The 15,468-nt window shown below is 42.3% G+C and overlaps 1 protein-coding gene across 1 annotated transcript; it reads left to right on the top strand.

Annotated features, from left to right (window-relative positions):
• Positions 1–309: 309 nt before the first annotated feature.
• CPM (carboxypeptidase M) lies at positions 310–13,958 on the top strand. The gene is made up of 7 exons (XM_009484193.2): positions 310–339; positions 8,757–8,929; positions 10,414–10,598; positions 10,861–11,031; positions 11,877–12,029; positions 12,770–12,918; positions 13,725–13,958. The coding sequence occupies exons 1-7, from the start codon at positions 325–327 to the stop codon at positions 13,956–13,958; spliced, it is 1,080 nt and encodes a 359-aa protein (XP_009482468.2). The 5' UTR covers positions 310–324.
• Positions 13,959–15,468: the final 1,510 nt, after the last annotated feature.

The following is a 15,468-nucleotide window of genomic DNA, read 5'->3' as shown; positions in this document are numbered from 1 at the left end:
TCAGAAGGCAAAACATTTATTCCTATAACTAATTTAGCAAGTACTCACAGAATAAAAATCCCAAAATCCCACAGTCTACTTTGATATGCTATATATAGGACTAACTGAGCAACAATGAAATATGAGAATTTGTACGGTGGTCTCAATGACCAAGTTTTTTTTTTTCTTTTTTTTTCTCTCTAAGGTTTGTATGATTTTACACTTGTTTAAAAAAATGTTTTTTCCCCTTCCCCTTTTAAAGGTAGAGACCTGTGGGTTCTTGTTCTGGGAAGGTTTCCAACCCATCATAAGATTGGCATTCCAGAGTTCAAGTATGTTGCTAATATGCATGGGGACGAGGTACGTTTCAACTTTTACAATGTCATTTATACCAAATACACTTACCAGAGGTTTAGAGTGAACTTCTCTCAGGTGTGTGCTACTTATTATTAAGGTATATCATACCTCAAAGACGACCTAATACGTGTGTATTTCTTGAGGAATTTCAAGATTAAAGTTCCCTTGTTTTGGTGGAAGGGCTTTAGGAGACCTTACCTCACGGTGAAGAATCCTACACCTGAGACCTCTCTTAAGTAGAGAGCTTTGTCTTCTACATGTGAATAAACCCAGAGGCTTTAACTTCCCTGGCAATGAGTCAGATGCAGTAGTTTGCTGTTATTGCCTAGGCATGAAGCATGACTGATGGAACTCTTCAAATATATCTGAAGATTGAATAATAATTCCTGTGAAGCACCAAATTACTTATTTTAGAAAGGAAATTTCTCTTGGGAACCTTAAGCTAGGAATACCTAGATTCACCTGAGATAACACAGTGAGTACAAAACAAAAAGCAATTTCAGGCTTAATTTGCTGTGGAAAGAATGCCCGCTTATTAATGATAAAGGGAATAATAGTGATTGAGCCTTCCCAGTGTAATACATGGATCTGGAGCAGAAAAAGCGTCACTCTTCTCTAATCTTCTCTCGTTTTCCATTTCCCTTATTCTTTAGCTTTACCTGCTTTGATTAGTCATGTTCAGGATAAGTTTAAACTACACAGTATATTTCTATGCAGTCTTTAATGTGAAGGGTAGATAATTCATCAGAGAAATGGCAACATTTGTATTTTTTTTATATATATATATATGCTAGACTGAATTCCCAAAACTAAGAAAAATAGATGTAGTAGGAAGTATATCCTGTGTCAAGTGTAACATATCACAAGTTATTGCTATTACCGATACTGTGTGTGAGTACTTGCACGCCTACAGGCACTTGTGACATTATGTGCCAAGAATTTTCCCCAAGTTAGACTAGTTTCACCTTGTTTGACAGTCGCTATGCTCAAAGTGCTGCTGGGAGTCTGACTGCTTTGGAATTTAACTCTGTGTGGTAGGAAGCTGATTCATGGTTTCAAATGGGTACATGTGTTACTGGATGCTCAAGGTAGGGTTTGCAACTCCTAAAACCTGGTGCATGTCAGCAGGGTAGTCCAGGGTGCCTAGGAACTGAGGCTCCACATGACAATCCCTGCAGACCACTGAAGGGAATCGCAAATCTATGGCTACAGATGACCCAGCTTTGTTGGAAAAGAGATGGAAGGCAGGATACAATCTCATCCAGAGTGGCCTGGCTCTCAAATCCAGTATTGCTGGACTGCAGAAGGCCACTATTGAAACCTCCACAGTGAAGCACTCCTGCCATTATCACTGCCCAGGTGGATATGCACAAGGAACTTTGACCATGGAGACACACACTGTTTGCATATCCATGGGGTCAGGAATTGCTGGAGATAAGGCAACCTGGATCACTGCCTAGGATCTAAATTTCAATATTAACTTTGTGAGGCAAGATTTTTTTTTTTTTTAAGTTTGTCTGAGCAGGGTTGATCCTTGAGCTGCCTAGGTACCATATAGCACTCAGTGCCATGCTATGTTCTAGCTTATTCATTAGACCAAGCATGCACCTAGGGAAGATTCTGGAAATAGAGCTATTCTTCCTTTTCAGGCCCTGGTGATGATCTTTGCCTTATGTGGGGTGGTTTTTTTTCTTCTTTGTGTACGGGTATAACACACAGTTGGTGTTTGTTTTTTCTATCTGACCGTAAATGTATTTCAAATGGCAGGAAATGAATTCCCCATATAGAGAAGCATTAGAGAACTTGGATATTTTTTCCCATAATCTAAGATTCTGCTGGACTAGTCACTGGGGAAAGATTCAGCTATAATACATTAAGCAGATAAGTTTTGTACTAACTGTATGACAAGCTTCAACTTGTGTTCCACAGTCTTTCATAGCTTCAAATTGCAGGATTATGGCTTCATTGATCTAGTTAGGTTTCTTGTGCCTCAGTGATGCTTTCCATAAATGGTACAAAGTGAGAAAAGTTCTGTTCCCAAGTGTTTGGTGATGCTGCCCTTCTAACCTGTCACGATCACACAAATGACATTTTTCTTTTTTGACTTAGCTGACTGGCTGCTCCTAAAACCTAAAAGTTGGCTGGGAGCCTGAATTGCATTTGTGCAGCCTGTTCACATGTGCTGCTGGAAGAAAATCTAGGTTATTTGGAAAGGTGCCCAACAGGGAAGTGCTAATAAAATAATGTGAGTGCACAATACTAAGAGGAGAGTATTTTTTTCAGAACCAGAAAGATTTTAAGTAGGTTAATTTTTCTTAATGCTGTAAGACATGACCAGCCAAGGCTTAAATTAGTTTATTTTGTGATCACCATTGCCAAATTTGAATGAACTTTTGCCCCAGATCCCCAGAGATGCAACAAAAGACTTCTCCCATTCTTTCTGTGCCTGTATGAAGTTGGATGCCATTTTTACAGTACTTGTTTAACCCAAGCCAGATTAAAACTGATGATTAGAGGTATGTCAATCACATGCAGCTATGTGAGACTTAATCAAAATGGCATTAATAGACTGCACAAAATGCACAAGCCTGTGAAATATTAATGAAGTCTACACTGAGGAAGATGAGGGAGAGGTTTCCTGCTGTTCTGGGGCAGCTCTCATCCTGAATTAGGCAGCAGCCTCTATTGTCCCAGGCTTTTGTACTCTTACTTGAAACATCTCTTCCTCAGTTTGTACACTCACATGTTCCTCTCTGGAGAAGAACTCATTCCACTTAACATCGACCACAACCAAACCCCCAAACGCTCCTAAGTCATAAATGGAGTAGAACTGTCACCTTTTGGCCAGCTGTACCAGTGACTTGAGTCCAATCTACAGAACTGAACCATAATTAGAAGGCTGTTCCTAAACCATGTGTATCACAGCAGGAAAACTCTTTAAAGAAAAACATGTCTGAACAAAATGTAAACTTCCTGTGCATTTCTGCTTGTCCCCTTTAATGTATTAAGTATATGGCTTCCTTACACTATAGCTGCAGAAGGTTAACTGGGCCATCACAAGATAAACTCTTTTCCAGGATGGTAATGCTGATACCAACCCTTTTCTCCTAAATCATCCACTTCTGATCACTTTTTTTTCTTAGTGTAATAGTATTTTGCCTTTCATTACATGAAGCTGAGCCTGTACTGATAGGCCTGAGCTAGCCTACGTGAAAGGATGTGTTCATCTCGCTGGCTTATCTTGTGATTTAAATTAAACCTACTAGACCCTATTTTCCATGTCATCATAGACATAGTCATATCCACAACAGGGTTTCCTGAGATATTGTGACTTTTATTAGGTGTTGGGTGTCTGAGGACTGGGGTAGACTTATTTGTGATCAATACAATCTGCTATAAGGAATTTTCAGCACATATTCCTATGTCCTTCGAACTATGCAATGTAGTATGGAAGTGGTGTGGCAGGGAAACAAATAGGTGCTCTAGAAAAGAGAATAAAAAAAGAAATAGTTCTTGTATAGTGAACTATTTTCCACCTGGCTTCAGTAGAAGGTCAGAAGCACCAAAGATTTCAAAATTCAAAGCAACCAAATCTTATTTGTTAACTTCAGACTTTAAAAAAAGCTGGATGCTGCTGAGATCTCTTTCCACACGGGTAGGGCTGCTGCCTCACCCCAGTTACCTTTGTCCTTATCTTTACTCCCACTCAGAAGAGTGGGAAAAGAATAAGTGATCCATTTCTCAACCAGGTGAAGCCTGTGCTCAGAAGCCTGAAGCCTGTGGCATCTGAGCAGGTGGTAACATCTTATGCCAGTTACTAGTTTAAAAGCAGGCCTTATGTTGCCATTTCCTTCAGTGATAAACCAAGGAACTGCAGTTCCCTGTCATGTATGTGGTAGTTCTCATATTTCCACAGTGATTGCTGCTATAGAAATAAATGGATATGTGCCTGCAAACTGTATTTGCACAAACAGTTGCTTTAACACTGGTGTGTTTTAGTAAAGAAGGACAAACACAGTGGGGTGTGTCGCAGCTGTACATAATAATTAGTGCTATACAAGTGTTAAAAAATAACATCTTTTAAGTGTGGCATTTAAGTGGTAAACCAGGATGGACTACTGGTTTCTCTGCTGTAACTCCGCTTCCTTAGGTGGGGTTGTGCCTGGTGTGCTGCGCTAGGTCTGTGAAGCAGTCAGGGCTGGAGCAAGGAGACTGGCAAAACCGTGTTGCTCTGAAACAGGTCCTACCTGATGGTTTGGATCTTTCTTTCAACATAGTTCAACTTAAAAACCAGGCCACGTTTAAGGAAAGAATTTTGATCATAAAAATGGGCGGAGTCTATCCACCCATGGTCCCCTGGTATTAGATCTCTGTCATGTGGTAACAAAAATGTTTTAAAAACAGGGGTGCAGTGAAGTGTTACAGTGCATGTGCAATTGGAGCTAACCTTAATCTTTTAACTGGCTGCCGCTAGGGCTTCTTGAGTAAGCCCTTCAGTAGCTGAGCAGGGTGCTGACCCAGCCACACCAGAAGTGATAGTCAGCAAGTTTAAGGGGTATGTCTACAGAAATGGCAGTCACACCCTTTTTTTTTTTTTTTCTACAGCGATGATCCATGCCATGTGTCGTGGTTTAGCCCCAGCCAGCAACTAAGCACCATGCAGCTGCTCGCTCACTCCCCCTGCCCCAATGGGATGGGGGAGAGAATTGGAGGAGTAAGAGTGAGAAACACTTCTGGGTTGAGATAAGAACAGTTTAATAATTGAAATAAAGTAAAATAGTAATGGTAATAGTAACAATATAATAACAATATATGAAGCAAGTGATGCACAATGCAATTGCTCACCACCCGCTGACCAATACCCAGACAGCTCCTGAGCAGCGATCGCTGCTCCCTGGCCAACCCCCCCCCTCCCCCCAGTTTCTATACTGAGCATGATGTCATATGGTATGGAATAGCCCTTTGGTCAGTTTGGATCAACTCTTCTGGCTGTGCCCCCTCCCAGTTTCTTGTGCACCTGGCAGAGCATGGGAAGCTGAAAAGTCCTTGACTAGTGTAAGCACTACTTAGCAACAACTAAAAACATCAGCGTGTTATCAGCATTCTTCTCCTACTAAATCCAAAACGCAGCACTATGCCTGCTAGTAGGAAGAAAATTAACTCTATCCCAGCCAAAACCAGGACACCCTGACATGTGCATGCTTCTTCATTCAGGACTTCTCCTGAGGATTGCTGAAAGCCTTCCCTGCTAGCTCTCGCCCTTTGGGGCATGCAAGGAAACTGACAGCTGAAAGTGCACAGAGAAATGTAATGTTTAACTGTGTCCCTGGAGGTGGGAGAAAGGGTTTTCCTTTGCTTTTGTGTCACCCCTCATCTGAGCTACAGCAAAACAATGCACCTGGGCATCACCCTTGGGATACTGCAATTAAAACCAAATATTCATCATGTCTTCTCAAAACCCCAGAGCACATAAAGGCTGTCCCTTGCTCTCTACGTCTTTGTATTAGACTAGAGGCAGGTTAAGGTGTCTGCCCTTGACTTTACTGTCAGCAACCTACCTCCACTGTGTCTAGATCCTTTATTTGAAACTCTAAAGTAAAAATAAAGGTCTCAACTTTTCTCCAGCTGACCTCTCTAGTAACAGGATAAAGCTTGGCTGGGCAGGAGATGCCTTCCAAGGGCTTGATCAAAACTGGAGGTATACTTTCCCAGAAACCAAAACTTACCCTTTCTCTCCCCTCAAACACCTCTAGATGTGCTTTCTCAAGAAATGCAGGGTACTCTGGACCAAAATAAAACCACCCCTCTGTCACTCCACCAAACCCGAGTGGTAATAAATACACTCTTCCCCGACCGGGGAATGATCGAAGTACCAAGCCTCTGTGATGAAGATGAGCTGAATTGTTTAATGTACTACGTACTCAGGTACAGCAATAGCTACACAAGGAATCCTATAAAATAGGGTTAGTTTTTAAAACACTGTATATGTACATAAGTCTGGGTTTAACTCTTAAGTGCAAAGACTGTCATCTATGAAAAACTGGTCATCTGCTGTTCTTTATAAACGTTATCATTTTCCACCACCTTTTGTTGCTTTTCTTTATCTTTTTTCCCCTTCCTGTTCCTGCTTCTCTACCCTTTCTTTTCTGGGTGTCTTTTTGTCAGGCACTGAAGAGAAGTGTAGTAAGAGCAGAGGCACTTTCCCAGTTCCTCCAGAGAGCAGTCCAGTCTTGTCTGCAGTTTAGCTATGCCTGTGGTAGAGCTGTTCCTGTTGCTTCTGAGTCTGCTGGCTTTATCTCTCATGCCCAGGGCCATGATTTGGCTGACTTCTCTACCCTCCTTTCTTTTCCCCCCCGCTCCATATGCTTCCCAAGATGTCTATCACCCAGAGCTGAAACTGAGCTGCCTGTACAAGACAGGTTCTGTTACATCCCTTCTTAAATTTCATGAAGCAGTCTGCTTTCATGTACTCAGGTGCTGTTTTGAAAGCTGTTGGCAATGGAGGAAGTTAGGTACCTTTTCCCCCCTTGTCAAAGGCCATTTGCTGTAGTGTCTAGAAAAAGAACCACTTTGTTACTGGGATGGTGAATGCGTTTGTGTAACGCAGGTTCCTCTAGCGGATTACTGGATGGTGGCTTGCAGGAGGCCATTGGGAGCTGACAGGCAAGGGTTAGAAAACTTGGGAACAAATCTGCTGGGGGGCAGGGTGGGAAGAGATCCTTCTTTTTCCCTGTACAAACGGCATGGCAGAATTGCTCAAGTACCAACTTGGAGACCATGGCTGCTTTCAAGTATGACACCTAAAATGGTGTGATCTGCAACTTAGCGGAGTCATGTTAGGCACTACATTGTTTGTTTATTTGTTTCTCCTGTGATAAACAGCAATTGCTGGCTAACTGGCAAGATATGGTTTGCTCCCAACCTGAACAGCCAGCCCTCCTTGCCCCATTGTGTGCCCAACCCAGCTCCTGCAGGCAGAGCTCCTGCTGGACGATGCCTGTGTTCCTGTTTATCTCAACATCCAGAGCAGGATTTGCCACTTAAAATGCACCAATGTGAAAATTTAAAAAGATATTAGGGCAGCAAATAGCTGTGGAGAAATATCCCTTTTCCCCTGCCTGTTTTCACCTACCTTTTACCTTAGCCTGTACCAGTCTGAAAGCAAGGAGGTGTTTATCTGTGACACCAGGTTCATCCAGTAATGCCACTCCATGTTCCTTGCTTAGAAAAAAAAAAAAAATTATTTGCAGTATTTCCACTTTAGTGATGCAAGACTCATCCTAAAAGATACTGAGATGCTGTAGCTCTGAACTGGAGACTGCAGTGATTTACCAGGCTTTGTTCTTGGAGATAAAGTAGAGATAAATTATCTCTAGAGCACATCTAGTTGCAAGTCTTGATTTGTTCCCATCCCAGCCAGGGCTTAGGAACCCTACAGTGCCCTTGAGGCATGGGTCATAGTGCTATAGGAAGTGGTCCTGGAAAGTATGGTCTGGTGAACACTCTACTAGTGGTTTTTGGGGTAGAATAGGATTGTTCTTACCTTACTGGAGCTGGAACTTGCCACTATTTTGCCTGAAATCTGATAGAGTAGACCAGAGAGAGATGTCCTACCAGCTTTCATGACCTATACAAGCTTAAATGAACAAAAATATGTATTTAGCTTTTTCTCTGCCAATGCCTTTCTGTGATCCAAAATCTGCATCCAAATGTCCTTCCATCCTTTTTCTAAGGATTTATACATACCTGTTTTGTTTCCCCAATGCCTGTGTTCATGGCATTAATATAAAGCAATGTAACAGAGAATATAACAGAAGTGTCTATGGGGGCTCTCTTGATCCTGTATTAAAGCTGACTTCCCATAAAAGGGGATCAATAAGAAAAAAATCCTGCTCTGTAGCACCCTGGAAAGCATGGAAGGTGTCTCCCTCCTTTCCTCTGAACCATCACTGCCACGTGGTGACACAGAGCACTGACGCTTATGTGCAGGGCCCCAGGTCCCTTGGGCATCAGCACAGAGCTGACCTTGCAGTGCAGCTGGGATAATGCAGTGGTGCACTTCCAAGCTCACGTGATCTTCAATGGGCAGCCTATGCAGTTACAGTTTTTGATAAGGCTAGGCCTTATCCATGCAGGATTTAAGCAGTGCAGCAAACAGAGTCAGTTTTCAATTACAGAAAAAGCTCTGGTTGATCTGGGTTTAAAACCCTTGTGAAAACTCTCCAGTGACTCCTTTCCTCTAATTACTTACTTTAAATATATTTAGTGGAGAGCATAAAACAAAACAGTGTTGACCAGAATGCTCTTGTATGCCTTTTATGTCTGTGTAATCCAGTAAGAAAAACCTGTAAGTGCAAGGTGGTGGGTCTTTTTTTCTTCTTCTTCCATAGCAGACTTAAAATCTATGCTTCTTTATACAGACTGTTGGGAGAGAAGTTCTGCTCCATTTGATAGACTTCCTGGTGACCAGCTATAGACGTGACCCAGTTATTACCCGGTTACTCAATAATACCCGGATTCACATCATGCCAACAATGAATCCTGATGGATTTGAAGCTACAAAAGTGCCTGATTGTTACTACACACAAGGACGGTAAGGGTGGCTTAGGAGGGTGGGAGTAGGTAAAGGAAATGGGTGGGGAATAATAATCAGAGACAGCCAAGAGACTGAATCATACTTGGTGGAGAGGATAGCCTAGATGATATGTTAGGGCTAATTTTGGCCAGTGCTGTTCTGAAGGTGCACTGTTACAGCATAGAGTTTTTGGAAGACTCAGTCAGACTGGTGTTTATATGTGGTGCGGCTAGAGGGAATTGGTCAGAATGGTGTAATGACCTAACCTTTTAGGCAGGAGACCCAGATTGTGAATAGAAGCGCAACAACCTATTTAGACCTTTAGGGTGCTACAAAAAGAGAAGGAAGACTCCACCCACAGGGATCTATTTCAGTTGGAGAACTCTGTAATGCTTCTTCATGAGAAAAAGGTGTGTCTAAGCTTGTTGAATGGACTTGTAGAAATGTGTTTAAAGATCACGTTGAATGCTGATCTAGTAAGAGGGAGGAGTTACGCAAGCAGAGCTAGCTATAATAGTAGTGCTATGCTGTGCTAATAGTAGCGCTAGGAAAAAAACTTATGCAGAAGAAGAAACTTATTGCATCCTGTGCTACTTTTGCATTCTTTAATGTAACTATTGCAGACACCAGAAAGGGGAGGAAAAGTTTAACAAGCTAGAAGAGGGAAGAAGAGAGAGAGAGAGAGAGAGAGAATGGGAAGAAATGCCAAAGGGACAAAGCTGGAATGTGCAGAAAAAGCAAACCCTAGCTAGAAGTTATCTTGGATCACTGGCCATGGCAACGTCGGAAGCAAGTGAAAAGGTAGTTTAGGTAGTTTAGTTCTCTAGGTGACCGGTGTAGGCCCTCCTTTTTATTAGGAAAGAAATGTATTCCTCAGCAAATAGATAGGACTTTTACGGTGGGTGGTATTTTTTATCACCTCACTGTCAAATAGAGTTTAACTGAGTTTAAAAATCAACACAGCTGATGCTAAATACCCTCTCTACTCTCTGTACTGACCTGTCTGAGTGAAAAAGGAAGAAAGCATTTGCACAGGCTGGACCTTCAGATACAGGGGGAAGAGAATACATCCTGTGTTTGAGTCAATTTTTTTGTTCTATGTCCAGAGTGACAGCAGTACAAGGGACACAGCCATCCAGTAGTTACCTTGGTCTTCCATACAAGTGTGAAAAACACATACAGAACAATATCCTCCTTGTCTGGCTTAGGTTTTTCTAATTCACGTATGTGTAGGTGTGTACATGCTATATGGATGTTAAATATTATTCCGTTTCCACCTGAAATACAATAGAAGAATTGTTTTATTGTGTCCTGTGAAAATTCCAGTGCTGCCAGAAAGCAAACTAAAGTCCATCTTCTTAATGCTTAGGAAGATTTGCAGTGGTCATCTTGCCTGTTTCCTGAAGACACTAGCATGCCACAGATCTTAAGTACTGGGAGGCTGGCGATGTGGAAGCATCTATAGGCAAAACAGTAATGGGAATGTCTTCTCTCTTTCTAAGGTACAACAAGAATGGAGAAGATCTGAACAGAAATTTTCCTGACGCCTTTGAAAGTAACAAAGCAAGCATTCAGCCAGAGACTCAAGCAGTAATGAACTGGATAAAAAATGAAACATTTGTTCTTTCGGCAAACTTGCATGGGGGTGCCCTGGTTGCCAGTTACGCCTTTGATAATGGTAACTCAGGTAAGCTAGTAACAAACTCTTTTCTCCACAGCTGATTTGGTTTAGGAACGTTAGCTGTACCAAAGCAAAATTTACAAGGATTTCTGCAAGGTTTTTCCAGCTTTTGAGCTGGGATGGGCAGACTTTGATAAACTCATCAAAATTCACTGCCTGATATGGCCATTTGGGAGATGTTTATCTTGTACGTAAGCCAGCACTGTATGTTTTACCAGTAACGAGAGTTTGTTCTATCTTTGTTCTGTTTGCTATCTTTGTTCTGCAGTTACCGGCTCTTTGAAAGGCTATAGCAGGTCTCCAGATGATGATGTCTTTATTCACCTGGCAAAAACCTACTCTTTCAACCATGCCAGCATGTACAAGGGGACTGGGTGTGACAACAGACAAACCTTTCCAGAAGGCATTACCAACGGGTATGCTTGGTACCAGCTGGAAGGTAAGAATGTCAGTGATACTTGTTTTCAGCTGCTTCAGATACGACGTTCTTACTTTCTCCTGCCACCTTTGATGATGAAAGGGCTGTGATTTTGCCCAGAGTAGGATGTTGATGAGGGGACTAAGCCAACGCATTCCTGCAGATTCTCTGAGCGGGACATGGGTGTTTGCAGACTCTCCCAACCAGCAGTTACACAAGTGAATGTGGCCATCGCTGCTGTCTGGCTGCTTCTGTGCCCTTTCTGAAGGCCTGCATAGCCGTATAGATTACACACACGCACGCACCAGTGTGGCACCGAGGTCTTGTCCTTTCAGAAAGAAAACCAATCTTCTGTTCATAATATCATCTTTTTCTTTTTTAATGTTTGATTACTGAAATAAATGTTTTCATTACTGTTTATGTGTAGCCAAATAGAATGTGGGTCCTGTGTACTGTGGCACTGCGTGTTGCTTTCACAGTCTGAATTCAAAGCCTTCAAAGGCCCTTAGGATGGCTTTGGCAGTGGCAAACTCCATGCCAGCCTCTGGATTTATCTGCCCCTATTTAGTTGGCAGTTCTGGAATGAATTTAAGTCAAAGAACCACCCTTCCTTGGGCATAATAATCATCGTGCCCAAAATGCTACAGTGCTTTAGAAAACAACGCTCTACATGTAACTGGAGTAATTAAGTTGGTTTTCCACAGGAAGCAGTAAATACAAGCGTGGCATTGGGGAATAATTTATCTGATTTACTTTTTTTACAGGTGTGATGCAAGTACCAACATTTTAACTCTCCTATTTTTCTTCTAGCTTGAAGTTGGTGGTGCTTTCCAGCTGAACACTGTCTGTTTTATTTCACTTTTAAGGTGGAATGCAAGATTACAACTATGTCTGGGGACAATGTTTTGAAATTACATTGGAGCTGTCATGCTGTAAATATCCTCCAGAAGACCAGCTGGAAAAGTTCTGGAGAGACAACAAAGTTGCTCTGATCGAATATATAAAACAAGTCCATCTAGGTGGGTATGCAAATGGAGAAGGGAGCTAAAGCTGAGGCCAGGCCAGTGGGCAAAGTGGGAACTCTTCAGCAGCCTGGGTCAGCATCAGAGCTCGCAGGTGAGGAGCTCTGGCATGAACGTGGGAGCTTTTTGTAAGGCTTTTCTAGGTGTGATCTTGACTTCACAGTTGGAAGAGGGAGCTGCTGCTTAGTGAAGCAGTGGTACTTTACAGTGAGTTGAAGGGTTTGCATAAATCTGTTGCTTATCTTGCATTTTGTTGCCCAGAATGTCTGAGTGCTGTTTTATCTTTGCTTAATGCCAGTGCTGCCTTGAAGGTGGTGTGTGAGAATTTAGGGAAACTACTTCATAAGCAAACATTGTTGGTATTCTGCCATTGGGAAGTACTAGATAAGAGGCTGACTTATTTTAAATTAAAAAAAAAAAAAGGCAAAAACCCCCAAACTGGTACTGAAGATTGAAGCCCTTCATGTATATGTGATGCTTTCAGCAAATGAGATTTAGAAGCAGAGATTAAAATGCTGCTTTCTACCTTAACGTGAGGGTAAGCTATTAACAACAACAAAGGCTTTTCTATTTTAATTCCCTTCAGTAAGATAGAAGTGACTAGCGATACTAGATGTGCTTGAAATCACCGAAATAGCCTTTGAGTACATCCAGCAGCAAATAGGCTGACTTCCCCAGAGAAGGAGGCTCACCACAGTTACAGGTTGTGCTCTTTCTCTCCTCCCCCTTTTTCATAGGTGTCAAGGGTCAAGTTACTGATAAGAATGGGAATCCTATTCCCAATGCCATCGTGGAAGCCAAAGGAAGGCCTCACATCTGCCCCTACAGAACAAATGAACAAGGGGAGTACTTTCTTCTCCTTCTGCCTGGGACGTATGTGATCAATGTAAGTGTGCAGCCTTACTAAATTATTGTTTCTAATCGCATTTTGCTCCTGAGTACTCTCAGACTGTATCCTTACAGACGAATGAGCTGACCTTGCTCAAGTCATATACAAGAGCTGTAAAGACTCCTTAGCAGATTTAAAAGAAAATAATAGTATCTTAAAACATAAGTCAGCAGAAAGGACTTTTTTTTTTTTGATACAGTAAGATCTTGAGTCCCCAGAATAGTCGCCAGAGTGTCTCCCTTAGAGATAAGCACTCATCTGACCTGGATGGTGGAGCCAGCGGGGATGAGCATCCGGACCACGGTGACACCAGCTTGAGGTGTTTGAAACAAACCGCAGAGCTCCTGAGGGCGAGGAGGTGGAGGCTGGGATCAGCGTAGCCCCAGGCAGCAACGGACTGACACCACCATCAGTCAGCGTTACTTCCTCGGGTCAAAATGGCTTCTCTGCCCAGGTTGTCTGTAGCTGGGATCAGGGAACATCCATGCAGCGTAGCCTCTGCCTGCTGCCAGGCAAGGGCTTGTGCTTAAATGGTAATTGCAGGATTCCCTCTTTTGTATGGCATGTGGTGCACCCTCGTTGTAAACAAATACTCTGTTTTCATCTTGGGGTTTTGGGGGGTTTAGTCTTATTGCTGGAACATGAAAAACTTCACTCTTTCCTCATTCCATGCTGTCAAAGTTATGTTTAGAACACTTTTCCTGTATGTTGAAAGTGTAAATAAGCACATTAGATAATGATTTGTTTCACAGCTGAACCCAACGTTTCAAACCAAGTAAGAAATCTTCTGTGTTTGCTCCTAGGCTACTGTACCAGGATTTAAATCGATGCTAAAGACAGTGGAAATAACTGACAACACTGGTAACTTCAGTGCTTTGAAACATGACTTCTCTTTCTCAGAAGTCTCTATCAGATCAAGAGCTGCTTCATGTCCCAAAACTCCCCTCTACCAAGAGCTCGAACAGGCTTCAGCTGCAGTAAAACCAACTCTACATATCTTGGTTTTGATGACTGTTATGCTTGTAATTCTCCAATAAAGTCAGAAATGACATGACACGGCAAGGCAAAATCTTCCTGCACAAATGTGGCTTTTCAGACAAGGAATTGTATATGCAAAAGAATATATGTTTTTATAAGCCAAATTCTCAGATTTACAAGCACATTTATTGTATTTTGTAAAATACTGGCTTGACAATCAAATGTTTTACTTTAATTATAACAGACTATCATATTTTTTCTACATAAGGATTTTACTCTAAAGAAATTCTGTACAGCCTGTGGAGATAACTGTAGAATTTTGATGCAGAAAGTACAAAGACATTCTGAAGAATTTGCCACAAGTTCAAAGAACTCTAGGATTGTACTGCAAATGTTGTATGCAAGCTCAGGTTCCTCACTGAGCCAACAGCTAGTGTGCCACACAACGGTCAGCAATTAGCTCAATCCTAATTTCTCATAATAAAGCCACTGCTAGAAATGAGGAATGGCATTTTTACATATGCTCGTTCTTACCTAGACAGATGAGACTGCTCAGGGCTGAACTAAGATAAAGACCAGTAACACAGACACGTCATAAGACAAGAAGATGGAAATGAAGCGCAAGTATGTGCCCAAGAGCCACGTTGCTGGAAGCTTGACAATAATCTGTGCCATCAGGCAAGACAGTTAACGCAGGTCTCTGAAAACTGTGTTCCTCTAAGACAGAGCTGTTGAAAACGGTCATCGACAGCTTTGTACTGTTGCCGTTGTCCATGTTTTTACTGAATTTGGTATGAAACAGAACTGCATACAATTCAGAACTTTTTAATCTGCAGTTTTAGCAATGGCTTTAGAATGTTCAAGTACGCTTCGCAGCCCCACTACTACACTGTTTGGGCCACGTCCAACGCGCAGGCCAGAAGCTGGCAGGCACGCTCAGCAAGGCACAAACCGGATCCTGTCCCCGAGGCTGGTTTCAGTGATGGCTGAACTCCCCCGTTCCCCTGGCTGGGCTGTACTGCCTGCAGAATGAGCGCATTCCTGTTGCCTGGCCAGCTGCAAGGCATTTTCAGGGGCCTCTGAAGCAGTCCAAGCAACACAAAACATAGCAAGAAAAGCCAGTTGGTACCAGCTCCTCTATTTATTTTAAAATTTTCTTAAGCAATTTCAAAAGTAACCAGAAGAGATTATCTTTGGAAACATCACTCTTTTCCTGCATCCAGTAAACAAAACTGCAGGAATGCAGTTAATCTTTTGATGCCTTTTTTAAACATACCCTGCTCCTGTCACCCCACACCCCACCAGCTGGGCTGCAGTGCTTGGGCATCAGCCACCCCTCTGGCAGGTAGCTGGAGTCCGTGAAGCGCACGAAGCTGTAAATACACTTTCAAAATTGAAACAGCAACGCTGTGTATGCCAGATACTGGTTTTTGAATGTTTTCATCACATCTGTTTCAATTTTCTACCTTTTCTCCCCCTCTGAACTGCTGCGGATTGTTTACCAGTCAGAGGAGTAAATAATTACCCACTAATCCTTCCACTGATACTTGGTTCCAATTCTGTCACAGC

The sequence above is a fragment of the Pelecanus crispus genome, chromosome 1 (assembly GCF_030463565.1).
Source record: "Pelecanus crispus isolate bPelCri1 chromosome 1, bPelCri1.pri, whole genome shotgun sequence".
Lineage (NCBI taxonomy): Eukaryota > Metazoa > Chordata > Aves > Pelecaniformes > Pelecanidae > Pelecanus > Pelecanus crispus.
Note: the sequence above shows the minus strand (reverse complement) of the source record. Positions and strands in the feature narration are given on the sequence as shown.

Coding starts and splice junctions, on each gene's coding strand:
- CPM (XM_009484193.2), top strand. Junction 10,599..10,860: donor CTTTGATAATGGTAACTCAG/GTAAGCTAGTAA, acceptor TTTGTTCTGCAG/TTACCGGCTCTTTGAAAGGC. Junction 12,919..13,724: donor CTGGGACGTATGTGATCAAT/GTAAGTGTGCAG, acceptor GTTTGCTCCTAG/GCTACTGTACCAGGATTTAA.